Source organism: Gadus morhua, chromosome 11, assembly GCF_902167405.1.
Source record: "Gadus morhua chromosome 11, gadMor3.0, whole genome shotgun sequence".
NCBI lineage: Eukaryota > Metazoa > Chordata > Actinopteri > Gadiformes > Gadidae > Gadus > Gadus morhua.
The window spans coordinates 20,495,280-20,516,413 of NC_044058.1; the positions used below are offsets into that span (position 1 = coordinate 20,495,280).

At 43.7% G+C, this 21,134-nt stretch overlaps 1 protein-coding gene across 1 annotated transcript in view; it reads right to left on the reverse strand.

Moving 5' to 3' along the window:
* The window catches only part of dnah5 (dynein, axonemal, heavy chain 5), a 138,397-nt gene that overhangs the window by 87,662 nt on the left and 29,601 nt on the right, over positions 1 to 21,134 (reverse strand). The window contains exons 24-39 of the mRNA XM_030370379.1: positions 19,389 to 19,482; positions 17,187 to 17,332; positions 16,740 to 16,816; positions 16,464 to 16,588; positions 14,682 to 14,917; positions 13,707 to 13,925; positions 13,167 to 13,229; positions 12,742 to 12,980; positions 10,711 to 10,858; positions 10,313 to 10,405; positions 9,782 to 9,981; positions 7,757 to 7,910; positions 7,006 to 7,169; positions 6,060 to 6,216; positions 4,249 to 4,461; positions 1,625 to 1,849 (exon numbers count right to left, since the gene is read on the reverse strand). Coding sequence (XP_030226239.1) covers positions 1,625 to 1,849; positions 4,249 to 4,461; positions 6,060 to 6,216; positions 7,006 to 7,169; positions 7,757 to 7,910; positions 9,782 to 9,981; positions 10,313 to 10,405; positions 10,711 to 10,858; positions 12,742 to 12,980; positions 13,167 to 13,229; positions 13,707 to 13,925; positions 14,682 to 14,917; positions 16,464 to 16,588; positions 16,740 to 16,816; positions 17,187 to 17,332; positions 19,389 to 19,482 — 2,553 coding nt within the window. The remainder of the gene's footprint in view (positions 1 to 1,624; positions 1,850 to 4,248; positions 4,462 to 6,059; positions 6,217 to 7,005; positions 7,170 to 7,756; positions 7,911 to 9,781; positions 9,982 to 10,312; positions 10,406 to 10,710; positions 10,859 to 12,741; positions 12,981 to 13,166; positions 13,230 to 13,706; positions 13,926 to 14,681; positions 14,918 to 16,463; positions 16,589 to 16,739; positions 16,817 to 17,186; positions 17,333 to 19,388; positions 19,483 to 21,134) is intronic.

The window sequence follows — 21,134 nt, forward strand, 5'->3', positions numbered from 1 at the left end:
GTAGGGGGAGCTGATGAAATGTGATGAAGAGATGCTGGGGAGGGGGATACGCGAGGTGATGCAAGGTGATGTGAGGTGGGAGGAAAGAGAGAGGAGAGAGAGGAGTGTGGAAGGGTTGCAGCAACAGTATAGTAGAAAAAGGAGGCAGGTAAAGGTTCCAGAACAGAAAATAACAAGAAAAAGGGAGAAAAACATCAACAACAACATCAACAACAACAACAACAATAGCAACAGTCAGGCCCTTATACACATACACATACACATGCGAATAAGGAAATTCTGAAAATACAATCGTGGATAAACGACTCCCTGTTCACCTCTAAAGGGACAGAAGACAATTAACTTTGACCGCTCGACTCCCAGCAGCCAACCCTATTCACCGGCGTCCTCGCGGGCGCCCTGAAGACTATGGTCGGAGAAAATTGTCTCTGCTCAGCCACGACCCGCTAGACGGAAACAATTTGCCCTCCATGTCTGGAGCAGATTGGCACGTGCAAACATTCTTTTGCCACACTTTGGGGGCCAACCTAATCGGCGAGCCCCCCCACAGCCGCGAGGTGAGACGTCGTAAAGAGGAAGACAGGAAGCAGTTTGGAAGGCGGGTGTGTTTGGAACCGTAGTCGTAGAATAAGAACCGATTCAGCCTGTTTTATTTTGTAGCCCCGCACACACACACACACACACACACACACACACACACACACACACACACACACACACACACACACACACACACACACACACACACACACACACACACACACACACACACAAACCCCCCCTTACCCTCCCTAATCCCTTTTACCCACTAATTGTATGTTGTCCGTTCTTTGCACTTAAAAATAGTTCTTAGCATTGTGTAGCATCTTAGCCTAGCTATCGCTGTTACATACAGGGAATGGGTTGACCTAGCTATTGTAAGTGCTTGACACTTGGTTCTATAAACATCCTTACTGTATTTACAGAGATATATTGTTGTTTCTATTTTAAGACCCTTAAAATAGCAGATGCTAAAAGCATCTGCTAAATGCCCTGAATGTAAATGTCATTGTAGATTTTTCCATGGTTGGGTTCACATGGGAGGGCAGCCATGTTTGACTATGACTGGATAAAAGCGTCTGATACTGCCCCTAAATGTAAATAGTCGCGTTCCGACTGAGGGACTTTTCCCTCTAGTGACCCGATATGGGTGTGGCTATGGAGAGGATCTTCCCAACTTCACCGTTTAGTGGCTCAGTCAGCGGCCCGGGTATTACCTACCTTGGAGGTAGGAGCTTTCTGAGCCGCTCCATACTAGTCGACGCTGATTGGATACAGTTTAGGCGGGAAATGACGCGAGTACGACTTATGATCAAGGCGGGATATGACGTGAGCAGAACTCGACCCTGCACCAACATGTGAACAGTGCCATTTTTTTTAAAACAAGCAGAGCAGACAGAGACTACATAAATAAATTATTATTGACAATAAATGTATAAACTCGTCAGACATAAAGTGTTGCAGAACTAATTACATCCCATTTTAACTCCATTGGATAACTCTGTTGGCCTCACAACTGAGCCTCTTTCCAAGAAGTCCCTCAGTCGGAACGCGCCTCATGTCAACGTAAACCGTGCCCACCCACCAGGTCGTCGAAGATGTCCCTCTGGTGGACGTGGATGGTGATGAGGGTCTCGTACTTGGTCCGCTCCACGGCCCCCAGGTCCCGGGTGGTCATGTCGATGAGCGTGTTGAGCAGGTCCAGGAACAGCTGGTTGGTCTTGGGCATGATGCGCCGGTCGTAGCGGGCGTTGGTCAGGGCCTCCTCCGCGTCCCGCGTCCAGATCATCTGCACCCCCAACAGGCCCACCTAGATGGACGCACACACACCACACATGTACCCCCGCCCCCGTGAACAAGGGTTGGAGGAGGGGTCACGTGCACGAGGATGGGGGAGACATTGGCGAGGGGGGTGAATGGTAAATGGTACATGGAATGCATTTATATAGCGCTTTTCTAACCAGTGGCCACACAAAGCGCTTTACAATATTCCTGATTAGGGATGGGCGTGAGGAATCGATTACTCGAGTACTACTCGTTACAAATTAACTCGGTTGGTGGACAGGCAAACTCGAGTTTGCAGCATATACACACAAACAACGTTTTCTGCAAATGTAGCAAATGTATCAATTTTCTGTTGGCGCCACTAACGCATGACGTGGGCACAAAGTAAATTAAATGCATCCATTTCCATGGCGCGTTCCGTGCCGTGTGCAGGCACGCCAGAATTCAATAAGTTAAGAGATGGCGGTTAAAGCAAAGAGCAGCGAAGAATTGAAATACTTTAAAGAAATAGGAGATCATAAGGTGAAATGTAAAATATGCCAAGCGAAATCGAGCTACCAGAAAGTACTATGCGGCAACATATGCTCCTGAAACACAACGGTGAGTTCGGGAAAGCAGACCCGCAGCAACTGTGAAAGTGAAAGTGTGTCGGCTATTTTCACCGCCGCAAGACGCAGCTGTAATCCCGGGCGTGTAGAGAAGATCACAACGCTGAGTATTTCCATAGTCCATTTGCTGCCGTTTTATTTGCAGCTTTAAATTATTTCCAATGGTTAGGCTACTTGTTTCGTTTTTTTTTTTTTTAAACTGTTACAGGCCTTGGTTCGACGTGATTTAAATTGTGAGACGCATATTTATTTTTGTAAGGAAAATGTGTTTTGAACGTTTGCAAAAATGAATAATGAATACTCTGATAACTCTGACTGTTTTGATGGAGAATAAGCATTACATGTTTGGTTGGTAATATTGCCGTTCATCATCAGGCCTATTCCTGCGGCAGATGCGTTGCATTCTAAAAATAGATTCGATTTAACGAGTACTCGATTGATCCTCGAGGAATTCCTTCGATCACTCGAGTTTGGAATTTACTACTCGTGCCCATCCCTATTCCTGATATAATGAATATTATGAATATTCACACAATCATGCACCCATTCACACACTGAACAATGGTGTCAACCACGCAAGGCGACAGCCAGCTCGTCGGAGGCAGTTAGGGGGAGGTGTCTTGCTCAGGGACACCTCGAGCCGGCGATCGAACGGGGAGAGCAACCCTCAGGATACAAGTCTACCCACTCTACCTACCCCTGCCTACATGCCGGGATCGGTGGAAAAAGAAAAAGATAAAAAAGTGATGGAAAACCCATCTTCTGTTAAATCGGTCTATTTCTTTACCTGAAGAGCGGCTAACAATTACCTGTTTGCCAGTCATCTCCAGGGTGAAACTGGGTGACACGTCATTTGCTTTTAATGACGCGGGGGCCTTTTTATGTTCACATGTTGACTCGTAATACGTCCCGAATTTTTAATTGGACCCAATTATTGAGCCTCCATGGGTTGACTGCCATCCAAACCCTTTGACATTTAATTTCTCGTAATAACCCCCCCCCCTCAACACATACATAGTCACAAACAGCTCTACTCCCAGTGCTGTTGCCATAGAAATAGTATGTGACTGCCCATATATGGCAATAGTCACGCATACTGCATTTTGGATGGCAGTCAACCTAGTGACAGTTATTGACACAGGACGGTTGTTCTCTGGCCCCTTACCACATTCTGAATTTGACAGTCACAGCTACACAAAACCCATCATCCACAATGTATTTATAGGATGCCATGACATTATTCGAATCATTTTCCCAAATCCAATGTTCTGGCTCAAATTCAAGTTTGTTATTGTCCATTAACTGCAACCAGGTTCATACAACACACAAATAAACACAGCAGCAACAACACAACAGCACATGTGGTCGTTGGAAACCAATGGAAAACCATTGTGTCCGCGTTGTGTGTTCCTTCTTTGTACAAGTCTCTGTTAACCCTCCTACCTTCCCTGTAAGGGTCCTTGAGCAGAACGAATGGCGCTTTTGAACGCACGGCACAATAAGAGATAATAAGATAGATAGAAATGTTGATAGATAGAAACTTAATTCATCCCCTTGGGGAAATCAGGCATCCAGTGGCTCACAAAGTCAATAAACAGACAGTACAGTTGACAAACAACAAAATGGACAAACAGTAAAAGTCAATCAAATAAGTCACTTAAAAGCCAGCAATATTTCCCCTCATTGCATTTTAAAAAGAGCAAGGGGTAGATATAAATAAATATGACGCAATTGCATTTTGTCCAGTGTGTGTGGGGGGAAGGCGTTCCTACGATTAACATTCGCTTGACACGCCCTCCACACAAGTTTTCCTGACCTGCGCCGGGAAGGAGTGGAGGAAGTCGACGAGCTGGAAGCCCGAGTCCTGGATGGCGAGCGCTGCCCGGCGGATGACCAGGTGCAGGGACCTCTGGGACTCCTGCAGCAGGGCGTGCAGCCACAGCTCCACGTTTCCCTCCGCCAGCACCGGCCGCTCCAGCTCCACCGTCTCGCCCTCCCGCGACGACACCGCCATGATGCGGTCGTACGTCTGCATCGCCGATGGGTCCACGGTCGTTTTGTCAAGGAACAAGGACGCTTTAATTGTCGTTTAACATGTACATGATAAACTAAATGCAGTACTCATGTCTCAGTGTGCTACCTATACCCCTAGAATTTGTTTAATTCAAAATAAGCCATTCATATTAGCCGCAAATTAATGCTATCGAGTGCAGCAGTAAGTTCCTGTTGATACAGTCAAAGTGTAGGTCTGGACAGCAGTCGGGGTTATGGACATTATAGTGCGTAAGTGCAGTTAATCAGTGCATAATCAAGGGGTGTTTGGCAGTTCAACATTCTTATAGTCAGGGGGGTTTATGGGATTCATCAGCCTAACGTTCACCCATCCATACACACTCAACCAAGCAAGGCGACAACCAGCTCGTCGGGAACGGTTGGAACGGGTTAGTCGTCTTGCTCAGGGACACCTCGGCACTCACAGCTAGGAGGAGCCGGGTATCGAACTACCAACCTTCTCTACCTCCTGAGCCACATGCCGTCTTGTTGTTTTATGATATTGAATAGTTTGACTCTTCTATCTATTCTAGTAAATATATCAAATTATACAGTCATAGTCATCCATTTTCCGGGGATGCAATCTCTGTTTGTTTAAAGAGCGTGGGGGAGTTTTAATCCTCTGCAAGTAATCAGTTTGCATCCAAGCCTATTTTAAAAGGTCATTTTAATATCCCCGCTCTCGTTTTCAAATTATTTTATTTTCACTCTCACACTGGGTTTAAGTCCCCGCTAGCGTTTTTAGCATATCAGAAGAGGCTTGCTTTGATTCAAATGGGCTCCCCATCACAGGGGACTGTGTTTGATTATTTATGAAACTCTGGTCCCAATGCTGGTACAAAACAACCTCAACGTTTAAATTGTCATCGGTCAATTAGAACCAATAGCCAACCATGTATAAGGGGTTATAATAATGCAGGTTAATACTGTTTGTAGGTAGGCTTAGGGTTAGATACTGCTTGTAGCTAGGGTAAGAGTTAGGGTTAGATACTGTTTGTAGCTCGGGTTAGGGCTAGGGTAAGGGTTGGATACTGTTTTTAGCTAGGGTTAGGGTTAGGGATAGATACTGTTTGTATATATAGGGTTAGGGTTAGCTACTGTTTGTAGCTAGGGTTAAGGTTAGGATTGGCTACTGTTTGTAGTTAGGGTTAGCTATTGTTTGAAGCTAGGGTTAAGGGTAGGATTGGCTACTGTTTGTAGCTAGGTTTAGGTTTAGCTACTGTTTGAAGCTAGGGTTAAGGGTAGGATTGGCTACTGTTTGTAGTCAGGGTTAGGGTTAGCTATTGTTTGAAGCTAGGGTTAAGGGTAGGATTGGCTACTGTTTGTAGCTAGGTTTAGGTTTAGCTACTGTTTGTAGCTAGGGTTAAGGTTGGGGTAAGCTACTGTTTGAAGCTAGGGTTAAGGTTAGGATTGGCTACTGTTTGTAGCTAGGGTTAGGGTTAGGATTGGCTACTGTTTGTAGCTAGGGTAAGGGTTAGGATTGGCTAGTCTTTGTAGCTAGGGTTAGGGTTAGGATTGGCTACTGTTTGAGGCTATGGTTGGGGTAAGCTGTTTGTAGCCAGGTGCCGGTCTTGCCTTGTCATGGAAGCGGACGCTCTTGATGTTGTCGAAGACGTTGAGGAGGTGGGCCTGGATGGTGTGCGAGTCCGATGCCTGGCCCAGGATCTCCAACAGGGCGGGGTCGGAGACGAAGAAGAACCGCGGGAACAGCAGGCGCTTCTTCTCCAGGTAGCTGCTCGCCAATGCAACCAACCAACGGATCAGAACCTCATTTTGTGGCTATATTGCATGTCCCTAACGATTGTCGTTGCAGCTCATTTAGCAAGCACACAAATTGAACTGGTGCCCAAACATAGCCTTCATCATTGCACAAAAGATATATCCATTATTTAAAACAGGAATTTACTTAGGAAATAGTTGGAAATGGCTGCCGGCTAACTTGATTTAAAAATAAACAGCTGGCAATGACTTATAGAATCGAAATAAGGGAAGCCAAAAATACTTGCAACACCATTATTGTTTCTACATATTGGAACATTGATTTATCTCCCTCTCCAGGTCCTTCCCACTGCTTCCTTTCCAGTATTTCCGTTCATCCATACATATTTAGTTTATTCTGTGTATGGTGGTTGTATTTCGTCCAAAAATACAATAGTGTATAAATAGTGTATAAATCCAATAAATAGTGTATCATTTCCCCGATTAGGATTGAGTATTAGCGTGATTATGATAATGTTACGATTTTAGATTGATCGATATAATAATGAACGTGCATTTGTACTGTATCATGTGTATTTTTATAACAATGCAATACAAGTTATAAGCCCATATGGGCTGAGAACCTGTGGGGGTGAAGGACCTTTGAATAAAATAAAATCCTCCTTCCCTCCCTCCCTCCCTCCCTCCCTGCCTCGGACTCTCACCCATCTCAGCCTGTTATAATCAACCCGGCTGTTACTCTCCCAGACACTCCGGAGCACACTGCCCTGTGTTTATCCCCCTTCCTCCCCTGTTAGCTCACCCCGTCAGGGACTTCTGGCAGATCTCCAGCTGCTCCAGCAGGTGGGGCAGGAGCTGGCCCATGGTCTCATCGCCCACGCACGACTGCACCACGTTGGGCATCTCGTGGGCCCGGGTCATTATCTTCACCCAGGACTTGTCGATGTTGGAGAACCTCTTGGCCTCCTGAGGAGACCGACCAGGTCAGGGCGGTGGGGGTTAATGCGGGGCGTTTATCCCCCCCAGCGAACGTTAAGTAGAGTCAGGGTAAGAGTGGAGAATAGGAGTAGGAAAACGGGGCTAGGTTCAAGGGGGGAGATGAGTGTGTTGAAGACATCGAATTATGGGACGATGTGATGAAATAACTTTAGCTTACGAAAAGCTATAATATAATAGAGAATGTTTTGGTTAATAATTAATATTGTAATATGATTATTACTTATTATTACGAAAACTAAACAAGTGAGAATCTGACATATTGCTTTTGAATGAATTATATCGAACATTGCATCCTATTCACCAAACCCTTGTCTGTCTGGAAGCCACAAAATATAGACGCAACATTTGCATCTTCATTAAACCGAGTCGAGAATAACTCCGGCGGTGGAGCAATAACGTTAAATGTCAAGCGTTAGATCCAACCGAACTCCTCCATGAACCCAATCTAGACAGAATTTATCCGAAGATACACAGTGGCAGTTTCACAGCAGAGAAAGTGGTGAGCTGTGATGACGACGTTGATGTGTTTTCACGGTTTGTATCGAGTCCCCTACTTTAGGAAGCTGCTTGGCAATGTCCCCGCCCACGAACACGGCCTCCAGGTAGATCCAGAGGTTCTGGACGGTCATCCAGTTCTCGATGATGTCCGTGGTGTTGGACAGGTTCTGGACCCACTTCTGGATCTGCACCTTGAACGGAGTGTTGTATCTGCAGCCATAAATAAAGGTTTGGTCGATTTGAACACAAGGAGATGTAGCAATTTCACTGCATTATGCACGATGATAATGTGCGACCGAAGTTCATTGTTGTGTATGTATAAACACAATGCATACATTTCATCATTATTTGACACAGAGTTCACCGTTTGTAAAATAGTTGCCTGTGCTATTTATTACAAATGACAATTGCAAAAAAAACATCCAAACTTGAACTGAAAAATGAATATAACAAAGTATAAATATATATAGCTATATATAATAGGAATAAAACCTATATATGCAATCCTGCGGCGTTGCGGTTCTTTTAACAAGGTTCCAGAGTTGTTTTTGAGGGGAGAGGATTAATCACACCGACAGCTGTGTGAGGGCTCAGCGTTAATGAGAGACATGAAAGTAATAGCATTTCATCTCCTACACCATTTACCTAATGAGCAGCACAACAATACTGCATAACTGCTGGTCCTTCTGGACCGCTGGTGTTACCGGGTGTTTGTTTGAAGGGAAAAAATGTGGTCCTTCTAGTCATTTAGGCAATTATTATAGCATTATGTGGATGCGACTAATGGAGAATTTTTTTTAGTGATAACGAAAAGTCAGTATAACATCGAATACCAATAATGCTAGAGCCCAAAGTAATCCTTGCTGTACAGACAAGCCGCCAAAAAGCTTTAAATTACTTTAACTTTAACTGTAATGTCATTTCACATGAAGCCAGGAATTGATAATAGGTCATGTAAAGCAATGTCAAGCCATCTTGTGATACTGAGCCATAGACAAAAATGTGAAGCAACATCTAAACATGGCGGGGCCACCATAGCATTCAACCATTCATTATTATTGTCATCAATTCCCTATCGATCACGATTATTCAACCTGTGGCCTGCGTATATTTTGATCCAGCAGCAGATGATTTATTAGAAGATATATAATCAGCGCGTCATCACCACAGCCACCCAGGCTATAGACTGTTCACACTGCTTCTGTCTGACGTTGAGCACACAAGCACGTACTGCCACACTCACAAAGACCCCCAGGCATCCTCTGGTACATTCAATGTACATTACCCTAAATAAATGGATATATTCATGGGTACTTTCCATTTTAGACCTATCATATTCAATATTTATATTCCTCATTGGCCATTCACACTCTCCCGTTGGCTAAACTCAAGCAGGTTGCATAACATTCCCCCTTTTTGTTTACATTCTCTGGATTTAAGTACTGCTGCTAGTGTTTTTATGATTTTTTATTTTTGTGATGTTAGGTCACGTGGTTCCTGCAATATTTTTTGTTATTGTGCTTATCTGTACATTCCACTTCAGATTCATGGTATTTCATTTGAACACTCTACATTGGATTTATATGCTGAATTGGGCAGTTGTTTACATGTTTACATTCCCTGGAACTGTCCATAGTGTTCTTGTTTTGTTTTTTTGGTGTATTATGTAGATTTGTTATTATGTGGATTTTTTTATATGAATATTTTATTATGTTGCTATCCTTATTTTATTCGTGACTCTTTTGTTCATCACGCCTCCTACATATTTTATATTTGACCTGGCAGTTTGCCTGCCAGGTCAAAAATAATTATAATGTACAGACTGACCCTGCGATTTCTGAACAAATGACAATAAAAAACACTTTGACACTAATTAGCGCTTAACGAGTAACACCTGTCCTCTTCTTATTGAAACTCTCCCTGCGTTCCAATACCCATACTACCATACTATTTAGTATGGACTGCAGTAATTCCTACGAGTAAAAATTAAAAGTATACAATTTGAAACACAGCCTCCATTCGGGTACAGAAGCCCAGAAAGGAAAGAAACCACCGAACGCAACAAAATGGCCGCCACCAACCTGTTGCTCATGAGGGAGCCCAGCACCATGAGGCTGTCCTCCATGCTGGCGATGACCTCCGACGTGCTGTCCCCCCGCAGCAGCAGCTCCCCGCGGGCCTTGAAGTGGGCGAAGGTGAAGGTCTTGTTGTCCCACTCGGCGATCACCTGCTTCAGCTTCTGCTCGATGTCCCGCTCCTTCACCGCGCTGATGCAGATGTCCTGCGCCGCGGGGGTTACAGGGTGTACACGAGTAGGAACGCAAACTGTCTCGTAACCAGGGGTTACCACCACCGACGGTAACCGTTTGATAAAATACAATGATGATATGAAAACAATGATTATTTTTGTATTGACAATTATATTATGATGACATTTAAAGGTCACTGCAAATAGAGCAATTTTTTATGCGTATATTTACTTTGATCTAAGCAATTGACACGCAATTTATTCTGCAGACCACCGTGAAAGAGATATACATTTGCGATGACAACACAAGAGTTAATCGTGTGTCTCCATCAGCTAGCCCTCTGATGGCTGGTAGTAGCCTCACCTCGATCTCCTCTTTATTCTTCAGCAGCGGAGCCTCCATGATGTTGCGGAGCTTGAAGGTGTCGGACTCCACCTCAAAGGTATGCCCAGTCACCTGGACGTGCAAAATGGATTCAGAAATATTAACTATGGAGTGAATTTATTTCCAATATGAGTTGAAAATAAGACCCAGCATTTATGAATATAGAGTTTATTCACAAATATGAATTTGATTTGCCGCACACAAATTTGTACGTGTTTTACTGAGTTGTTTATTAGTTATCTTTTGCGTCTCAAATCTATATTTACAATTTTTGATTTTTTTACTGAATGGAATTAATTATGTAATTATGTAAGAAAGGCAGATTGACATTAATTTTGCATTGAAGGAGATTTTCTGTGTGAGTTTGCATCAGAAACCTCAGTGATCCGTTTCCAATGGCGGCTCATCATGGCGCGGTTGGTCATGAGCTCCAGCAGGGGGCAGCACTCGCTGAACTCGTCGATGGTCTTCTTCAGGTCCAGGAAGGCCTGCCATTCCTTCAGGGCCCGGGGCAGTTTGCGGCACCTGGGTCAGAAAGGGGGTTGTCATGGTTACTAAGTGGATATCCTGATGACTTTGGTACAGAATAATCAATAGATGATGGAGCTCATGGGATTCAGCATCTCAAATTAGGCCAAAATACCATGTTTCCAAAATGATCGTCAAGCTAGGCGGGGAAAGGCGACCCCTGTGGTAAAAGAGACTGCTACTTGGATTTTCAGAGACCTGCTTACATGCAGTGCCTACATGTGTACCAACTTTGCGAACTCTGAGTGGCTCTTCTTCGGAGTGATCGAAGGCAGCGCTCTAAATCGACGCCTGAATCGTCTAAGAAGTTTAAATCGACACAGTGATGTCATTTCTTAAGCTATCAGAACCAAACTTTTGACATTACCTAGGGAGATGTCCTTGATGGACCCAGCAAGTCCCTGGGGTACTCTGAAGTTGACTTTCGAGTGTTCAGATAATGGCAGCTAATTTACATAATCGTATTTTAGCGCCCACATAATCTGAATTTAACATCTATTCCCCTCCATGATGGAGCTCTTTCGTTTTTTGTTTTGTCGAAGACCACTCTTCGCCCCCTTGCCCCCTTTTCTTCTGCACGATGACACAAACAAAGAGACAAAGACTAGCCCTGGCCGAGGTTGATAAATGGATATGCTTCGGCGCATTGATGAGACCCTGTGATGAAGATGACATCCTGACCAGACTCCCTTGGCACAAAGATACAGTTAGGAGTGGGAGGTTTGGAAGGGAGAGAGGCAGTGTTAAGGGGTGTCCCTATGATAGAGTTCTCTCTTTGAAAAGACCTGATGCTGTTTTGTTCCTGCTTTTTTCCCAGCTCTTTATACACCCTGAATGCCAGGCTGGGTTGATTGAACGGTAATATTGTGGAGGTGAATGTTGGTCTGAAGCAGTGAAATGGGACAAAATATAAATCATTTTCAACCATCTTATCTTAATGAACGCATTGGCCCTTGGAATTTATAATCTATCGCTCGACCACAGGAAATGGGGTATAAGAAAAATGTAATCATGGAATTGTTTACGACAATAATATTCATTACTTTTGAATATTTGGTTAAACCGGTTATTGATGGCAGTTGATGGATGATCAGCCCCAAGGGTAAGCTAAACGAAGGACGACAGATCCATGGACATCTTAGTCGCTACATTAGTCTTAAGACTGGGTTTGGAGTCTTGGATCCAGGGACCATCCAAGGATAAGTTGATGGTTTGGAAACAGCGTGCCACCAAATCACAATGAAGAACATGGACATGGTGCGTCATGAAACAATCAAGTAATGGGGAATATTCTCGAGTGATCTTCTTTTTTATTTAACTTTTGTTTCCTTGAAATAACCAATAGCTCTTTGAATGTAGTATTCCCCCCAGGCCATGACACAAAAAATAAAAACTGTCTTTTCTCCAAAGCCGGTTCTTTCACTTCAATATTTCACCAGTTAATTACCAGTCAATCATTTGATTATCATCGCTTAATCTGTAGGCGGGCTCTTTTGTCCTTAGTTTTTCTTCTTCTTCTTTTCACTCATCTGTTCCATGAGCTCCACTTAATGGAATCCAATACAGCCATCAAGCCTGTGATCTATGCAGCTTGGGTCAATAACTCGATGAATAGCCCCCTCCTATGAGTCAATCAGTGCCATCAGTATATTGGGTTCGCAACATTTGTTTTCGTAGTTATAGGAATCTATTTTGTGTTTTTTTAAAAAGTTTTGCTATTGCAGAAATATTGTTGAGCAGAACTTCTGCTGAGATGCAGCACTCAGATAGGGCCCATAGAAGATGAATTCCAATATTGGGTGCTTATACAATTATTTATATAATTATTTTGATTAATAATTATTTGGTCTATCTTTTGGGAACCCCGGACCCGTCCTTACCGGCTCTGGAAGTCCAGCAGCTCGTTGTTGATCCTCTCGATGTGGATGTCGGCCCACAGCACGTCGTTGTAGCCGTTGACCGTGTCGATGACGCTGTTGTACAGGCCGTACAGCTTCTGCAGCAGGGTCAGCTGCTTGCGGATCTCCAGCAGCTGGGGGTGGTGGGTCACAGGCAGCCCGAACAGCTCCTCGCCGCCCGTGTACGTCTGGTACTTCCTGAACAGGTTGTCGAAGCGGTTCTGGGGGGACGGGGGTCAAGTTGAATGCAATAAGTGTTTCTCGCGAACGATTCAAGGATGCAAAACATCCGAAATCAACAGCTGCTCAGAACAAGCTCCACAAATCTGCACATTCCCACACACCGTTGCGTTATACTATAAGTGTCCGAAATTAAGACTTTCAAGGAGAAGAAGTGCTCCATTTACCTGGGACATGATGAGTCTGTCGCTGGCATCCTGGGGAGCTAATCCCACTGCCATGGGCCCATCCTGCAAGGCCCCGGGACGACACAAGGCCACATTAGCCGGTTACCAATCAGGCCGTAATTAGGCTGTTAATTGCACTCTGCTCTGCAATCACAGGGTAGTGTTGCTTGACAGTAAAGTGGCCTCCTTGCATGGCTACAAGCTAGCATTAAGGTTTATGTGTGCGTTTGTGTTTTTATGTCTATATCTGTGCATGTCTACCTCTGTAGAAATATGTCTACATCTGCGTGCATGAATGTTTACATCTGTGTATGAATGTCTATATCTGTAAATGAATGTCTACATCTGTGTATGAACATCACATCTGTGTGTCAATGTCTTCATCTGTGCATTAATGTCTACATCTGTATATTAATGTCTACATCTTTAGATTAATGTCCACACCGGCATGAATGTCTTGCCCTATATCTGAATGTCAACATCTGTATATTAATGTCTACATCTGTTTATTAATGTCTGCCCCTGGATGCGTGCGCTCACCTCGTCGTATTCCTGGTAGAAGTGGGAGCAGTCGTCCAGGAAGGTCTCCACGTTGTCGATGAGCTCCCCGCGGAAGTTGGGCTGCAGGGAGGCCAGCTCGTTCTGCACCTCCGTGCTGCGGGACAGCAGCTTCTCCCAGGTGTAGCGCAGCGTGTCCACCTTCTCCACCTCCTCCTTGGCCACCGACAGCCCGTACTTGTGGAGCATGGCGTAGGATTCCTGGAAGGAAGAGGTCAACGACGAGGGAATGAGTGATTTTTCGAGGGGCAATGCAATTAATTGTCATTGTATTATCATTATCGTTTATAATTTTTTAAGAACAATGGAAAGGAGCGTAGTTAATCCTTGTTTCCTGTCTAGATATTCTACCGGAGAGAAAGTGATTTGTGCGAGTGGATGCAACATTCAGAAAGGGATTCTAATGAGTGTATTCCTTCATGCCACGACATTGATTTGAACCCTATTCAGTCACTTTTTCTAAGAACGTTTGCGTCCCGAAGTTTTAGCTTCTCTTTCCCCGGGAGAAGTTTCTTTACAAATTAACTTTAAAATCTCCTCTACTCTTTCACATTGAGGAGCAATTCAAAGAATTGTCTCATGGCACCAATATAGGTAGCACTCATGAAGAAAGAGGTCAAAGTCGAGGGGGTCGGCGAGGAAGGCACACAATGCTGCCTGTTTTATAAATTATAATTATTATAATTTATTTATTTTATTATAGATATAAAAGACTGCTATTTCCGCCTGTCCTGTGTCCGTTGGTGTATGCGTGCATTTGCGTGCGTGTCCCATGTAGAATATATTAATGTGCCTGAATCGGATGTGTCTCTGACAGTGTGTTTCACCATCAAAGGGAATCGAATGTCGTGGGATACAAAAAGAAAAACATGGAAACCTGAGACCTGAAATTGATTCAAGCACAACGTCCCAGACCTCATTTGAGTCATACATCATCCTCACGCAGGCACACTGTACCTCGATGGGACCGACTTGGAAATCAATGGAAATCTGGTGCTCTCTGATCTCTTTGAGGGCTGCCATGGCGATGCGTATGTCGTCCAGGTCTTTGATCTGCCGGTTCAGCTTCTTGCCCGCCTCGTCTACAAAGACGAAGATCTGCTCCATCTCTGAGCGGTACTTCTTGTTGCAGTGGAGACCGTACTGCATGATCCAGCTCTTGGTCTCGGCCGTGAGGGACATCTTCAGGTCCGCTGGGGGCCAAATGGACACACGGGTCGGATTTAAGTATTCGCTACCACTCTCTGCGTGTTTCCTTGTTCTTTCATGAATGTTGTCTTACGCAGCAGGGCCGTAGCGAGTTCTATGTGCTCTACTTCAGCCATGCACGGTGGCCATCGTACGTAACCGGACACCATGCAATCATGAACAAACATCCGCACCTGTGCTTAGGTTGTCACACCTATTTATTCCCTCTGCTCCCCGCACTCCCTGCTGAAACTTCACAAATCTTTGTTGCATTCTATTTTGCCAGAACGTGGTTCTATGTTGTGACTATTAGGAATAGCGTTGTTATTTTTTTTACCCGTTACACCCATTCGTTTTATTGGGGAGAGTCTGTGTTTTGTACCTAGTCTGTTATTTACTTCAGTAAAGAATTTATTTTGTTTAACAACCACATTGCTGCCAGCTTCCTCTTCTTATGCACCGCATTTGGAGTCACACCTTACCCAGGTCGTAACAATGTCGCAAGCGTTTGCGATCGGCACAACCCGATCAAATCCCAGAGGAACGACTCACATCACTACTGTTCTATTTGCTGTGGTAATTACCAATTTTACTTAGGATTGTATAGTTGTATTGGTTTCTTTAGGATAATATTTATAGCAGTGGGAATTTGGCATATTTCCTCAAATTGTTGATCAGTGCAGAAAACCAGCCGAACAGAAATCCATTAAGTGATTGGGTCCAGTAGAATCCCCAAATAACCCGTTTACTTCTGCTAAGGGGCACCAATTTCATTTCAGGAAATCCCTGTCGAGCATAACACACCATTAGTTAAAAAGTAACACTGTAGCTTGCCTGTAAAATTATGAAATACATTTATAACTAGGGTATTACATACCTTTTTATTTAATCATGAATGAAAAGTATCCTAAGGTGTACACTCTAATATAGCTTAACACAACACAGAGTGACAGCTGTTCCGGTGTGAGGACTGGAGCATTTAGTCGAGCCCTGTCGATGTAAAAACCCATCATGCATGTTCATTTTAACTAATGCGACTTTGAATATTCAAGTTTCAAGTGGAACTATGAATATTCATGAGTCCCATCCTGCTGTTTTGTTTTGAAAGTATCACTCTGAGGTCACGGTTTAAGCTGTCAGGAAAGTTCTGCTCAGTGTGAGGAGAATTACTAAGTAGCTTCTACCAGTGACACCTACACTGGCCCTGCTCATTTGAACAGCATATGAATCGTCTGGAACAAGTATCTGTCCTTCCACCCACCAGCCAAGAGCCTCAGAATCTTTTTAATGGAACACAAAAAAAAAAGCCTGTCTCTTGTACATCTCTGGCTGCTCTCAAAGCTTATTTTGCAGTAGTGTGTGTGCGTGTGCGTGTGTGTGTGTGTGTGTGTGTGTGTGTGTGTGTGTGTGTGTGTGTGTGTGTGTGTGTGTGTGTGTGTGTGTGTGTGTGTGAGTGAGAGTAAGAGAGTAGGAGCGAGTGAGTGAGTGAGTGAGTGAGTGAGTGAGTGAGTGAGTGAGTGTTTGAGTGCGTGCATGTATTTTAAACCCCACCTGTATACAGGGCCAGAGATCCGACCGTAATGTACTCCGGTTCTCCGTTGATCTCCAGCTCCAGGTCTCGGTAATAGAGGATCCGGCTCTCAAACTCAGAAAGCAACGGTGTCCCCTGGCTGAACCTAGAGACGAAACACAAAGACAAAGAGAAAAATAGCTTGAAATTGAATCAAACGGCTCACTTCAGTCCCATCCTGTCGTATAGAATCGCGAGGGTAAATTAATCTCTTGGGTCTTTCTTGTTGTTGTGTGCTGTGTGAAAGGACGGCGTACGTGAGGATGGTGTCCTCCCGATCCCGTCTCCAGATGTGGTGGTACTGACTGAACCGCTCCACCGCGGTCAGCACCTCCTTAGGCCGACGGAAGACAGAGTACATCAGCGTTGTTGAAAGGAATACACTCACCCAGAAAAATAGGATTGATTTTGCGGTACTTTATTGAGACAAACAAAAACAAAAATTCCTTTTCAAACAACGGATGCCAAATATATACAAAAGATATTTAGCATGACACATATAAATATAGTATGACCCATATTTAATATTTGTATTCCATAAAAACACATCTGATATCCTTCTATATTCTCTTATATTTCCTTAGACATTATCACAGCATTATCACAATACATTATTTCTGTTCTCTAACAGTAACGTGCATCGGGCTCAGTCTCCTGGCCCCCTGATAGAAGAACACCCCATAGACGTGTGAAAGGCTCGTCACCTTCTTGTTGGAGTTTATGGAGGTGCTCAGGACCGACACCAGCTTGACGATCTCCTTGTTCTCAGAGACCCCCTTGTAGTAGTTCTTGGCTTGGAAGGGCAGCGTCTGGACCGCGCACGACGCTGAGATGTCGGACATGCTGCCATCTGGAAACAAGTTCAGGTTAATGTTAAGATTAGAATCAGGACATGGAGTGGATTGTTGTCACACGTAAGCAGTCGTGGGGTTTTAATCTGGGTTCCAGAAGTCGTATTGTGTTACAGCAGGAATTTTGCTGAGAGGCGGGACTCAGCGTGAACCGGAAGCCTAGGATGGAAATGGGCGGAGTTTAGCCTTGTTTCCTGTTTCAATATTCTACCGGAGAGAAACGTATTTATGTGATGTATGCAGCATTCAGAAAGGGATTTCAAAAAAAGAACGGTGGCGTCAAGAAGTTGTAGCTTGTCTTTCCCCTGGGAGAGGGTTGTTTAATTGAGGACATTTTAACTTTAAAATGTCCTCAATTTTTTATATTTATCGAGGAGCAAGTCAGAGAATTATCTTGCGGCACCAATAAAGGAACAGATAAAACCGAATGTACGAATATATTAGATGACATAGAACCTTGTATGGATGAGCAGTGAACCAAGTGCAATTAAGAGAAGTGCAATTAAGAGAAGTACAATTAAGGGACACCACTTCTGCTGCCGGAGTATAACCCTTTTTTTAGGGGTGAGTATAATAGCAGGAATAAGAACTGCATTTATAATTGAATTAAATTGGATGCTGTGCTGAGGGGACCAGGAATACATTAGATGTTTTTATAATGGAGAGTTCACACACACACACACACACACACACACACACACACACACACACACACACACACACACACACACACACACACACACACACACACACACACACGTCCGGTTTAAGAACCAAGAAAATACAATTTCCGTTTTTTTTTTTTGGCGGGGATTAGAGTAATTTTTCTAAAAGTACGGTATTGTCACATGAAAGCCTTTTCAACGTTTTATCCTGCTTCTTCTATTTCTTCATCACAAGGGAGTTGATTGCTCTGAACATTTTCATTCGCAAAGCCTTTTCAGGTCCTATCAATTTGTGCGTGTGTGCGTGTGTGTGTGCGTGCGTGCGTATGTGTGTGTGTGTGCGTGTGGGTGCCTGTGTTTGCGGTGTGTGTGTGCATGTGTCGTGTGTGTTTAATTGTGTGCAAGTGTGGCTGCGTGTGTGCGTGTCAACGCGTTTGTGAGTCAAATATTTACCAAGAAATGAAAGGGGTTGCAGATACAACGTGTTCCGTGGTTATGTTGTTGTCGTTGTTGTTGTTGTTGTTTCATGCTGTCACCCCCTGTCCATCCCCACCCCCCCTCCCGGTCATACATTTAGCTACCTTTAGCCATACCCAGCTCCACTCCCGCCAGCCACGCTGCTGATCAAAGCACCGCGCTGACACCCAGGTCTCATCTGTCGTCCTCCATGTGATGTCTTTTGAACTTAGTGCCAAAACAACATACTGTCCATAACAGAGCCGTGTAAATGATGGGGTCACCTGGCTCGGGGTGTGAGTCACACACCGGTGCTCGGCGGAGCCATGAAAGCGACGCAGGGGGGCTGATGAAGCCGGTGGCCATTCAACACAGTGAGTAATGGTCACACTCGCCCATCCTGGGCACTAGGACATTGACGTGATGTTCCAGTCTGCTAATGCTTTCATCTTTCAGAGTGTGTGTATGTGTTTTCTATGTATTTTAATTATCTGTCTAATGTTTTCTTTGTATTATGTGTGCTCCTTTGTTGTTTGTGCCTTTCATTTTTAAAGTAATGGATTTTTTATCATCCATTTTATTGATCTAGCCTGTTTTATCGTCGGCTCCCTTTGGCACATGTTCGGAAATGATTCAGTAATTGATCGCCATGGCTGTTGATGTTACTGGTGACCAAGAACATGAGGCTCGGCAAATGAACAGAGAATAAACAGTGAAAGAGACCATATCATATAAATATAACATGAATCCCAGAGGGGACACAGGGAATGATTATTATAATCCATGCTGTCACTTTTATAGGACAGCATATTATCCAAAGCTTTCAATTCTCAGGTTTTATGACTTTGAATGAATTCAACTTCAAGCTGTTTGATAGAGCCAGAGCGACAGACAGAGGGACAGACTAACAGAGGGACAGACAGAGAGGACCTACCAGCCAGGCTCCTGTGTGTGGTGTCTTCGGACTCGGACTCACTCTCGCTGCTCTCTGGTTTCAGGGCGGCCATTCGCCTCTCACTCATCTTCTTCTGAAAGTGGACGTGAAATAATGTCCGGAGTTAATCCCACATTTCCATGATTATTTGCATGGAATATATAGGGGTACAATTTATGTTTTCTCTTTTTGTTGAATTTATATATATTGATACATTTATTTATTCATTATTGTTATTATGAGGAATGATTAATTTAAAATGTCACAAATACCAAAATCCCCATCAGAAGTTATAAAAGCCTTGAGTGATATTGAAAAACAATATAATATATAATAATTATAATATATATAGATATTTATTTATGTCCCCATATAGATGGATGGAAAAATCAATAGTCATTGAGACTGACAGCCAGGATGCCCACACCAAAAGAATGAATGAAAGAATGAAAGAAAGAAAGATCTGACAGATGGACCAGCGAAAAGACGAACAAAACAAACAAACAAACAAACAACAGAAAAAATAACAAAAGATCCTTGAGCCGTCTCTGGTAGTTCCGAGCAGAACCCAAATGGTCTTGCACTTTCTTCTTCTCACACAATTTCAGGAGGGGTTCTTACCGGCAACAACAATGCCAAATCACAAAAGGGACCCTATTATTCTGTGTTTTGATGTAGACACATTTCCCGCCAGACACCATCACCCATAAAGAAGTGAAATAGTGTTGATGCAGGCAGGAAAAACCCTTCTGGTGGAGAAGAGTGCACTTTGATGAAGAGTGGCTCACATAACCTGTGTGTCCATCACAAGCACAACTATACAGAACCCCTCCACCTTTGTTTACACACATCCATTATTAGCAAGATATGGTACACAATAATTAATTATTTATCAATAGTAGGGATGGGCGTGAGGAATCGATTACTCGAGTACTCCTCGTTACAAATGAACTCGGTTGGTGGACAGGCAAACTCGAGTTTGCATATACACACACAAACAAAGTTTTCTGAAGCAAATGTATCAATTTTCTGTCGGCGCCACTAACGCATGACGTGGGCACAAAGAAAATTTAATGCATCCATTTCCATGGCGCGTTCCGTGCCGTGTGCAGGCACGCCAGAATTCAAAAAGTTAAGAGATGGCGGTTAAAGCAAACCGCAGCGAAGAATTGAAATACTTTAAAGAAATAGGAGATCATAAGGTGAAATGTAAAATATGCCAAGCGAAATCAAGCTACCAGAAAGTATTATGCGGCAATATGCTCCTGAAACAGAACGGTGAGTTCGGGAAAGCAGACCCGCAGCAACGGTGAAAGTGAAAGTGTGTCGGCTATTTTCACCGCCGCAAGACGCAGCTGTAATCCCGGGCGTGTAGAGAAGATCACAACGCTGAGTATTTCCATAGTCCATTTGCTGCCGTTTTATTTGCAGCATTAAGCATTTATTTGCAATGGTTAGGCTACTTGTTTTGTTTTTTTTTAAAACTGTTACAGGCCTTGGTTCGACGTGATTTAAATTGTGAGACGCATATTTATTTTTGTAAGGAAAATGTGTTTTGAACGTTTGCAAAAATAAATAATGAATACTCTGATAACTCTGACTGTTTTGATGGAGAATAAGCATTACATGTTTGGTTGGTAATATTGCCGTTCATCATCAGGCCTATTCCTGCTGCAGATGCGTTGCATTCTAAAAATAGATTTGATTTAACGAGTACTCGATTGATCCTCGAGGAATTTCTTCGAT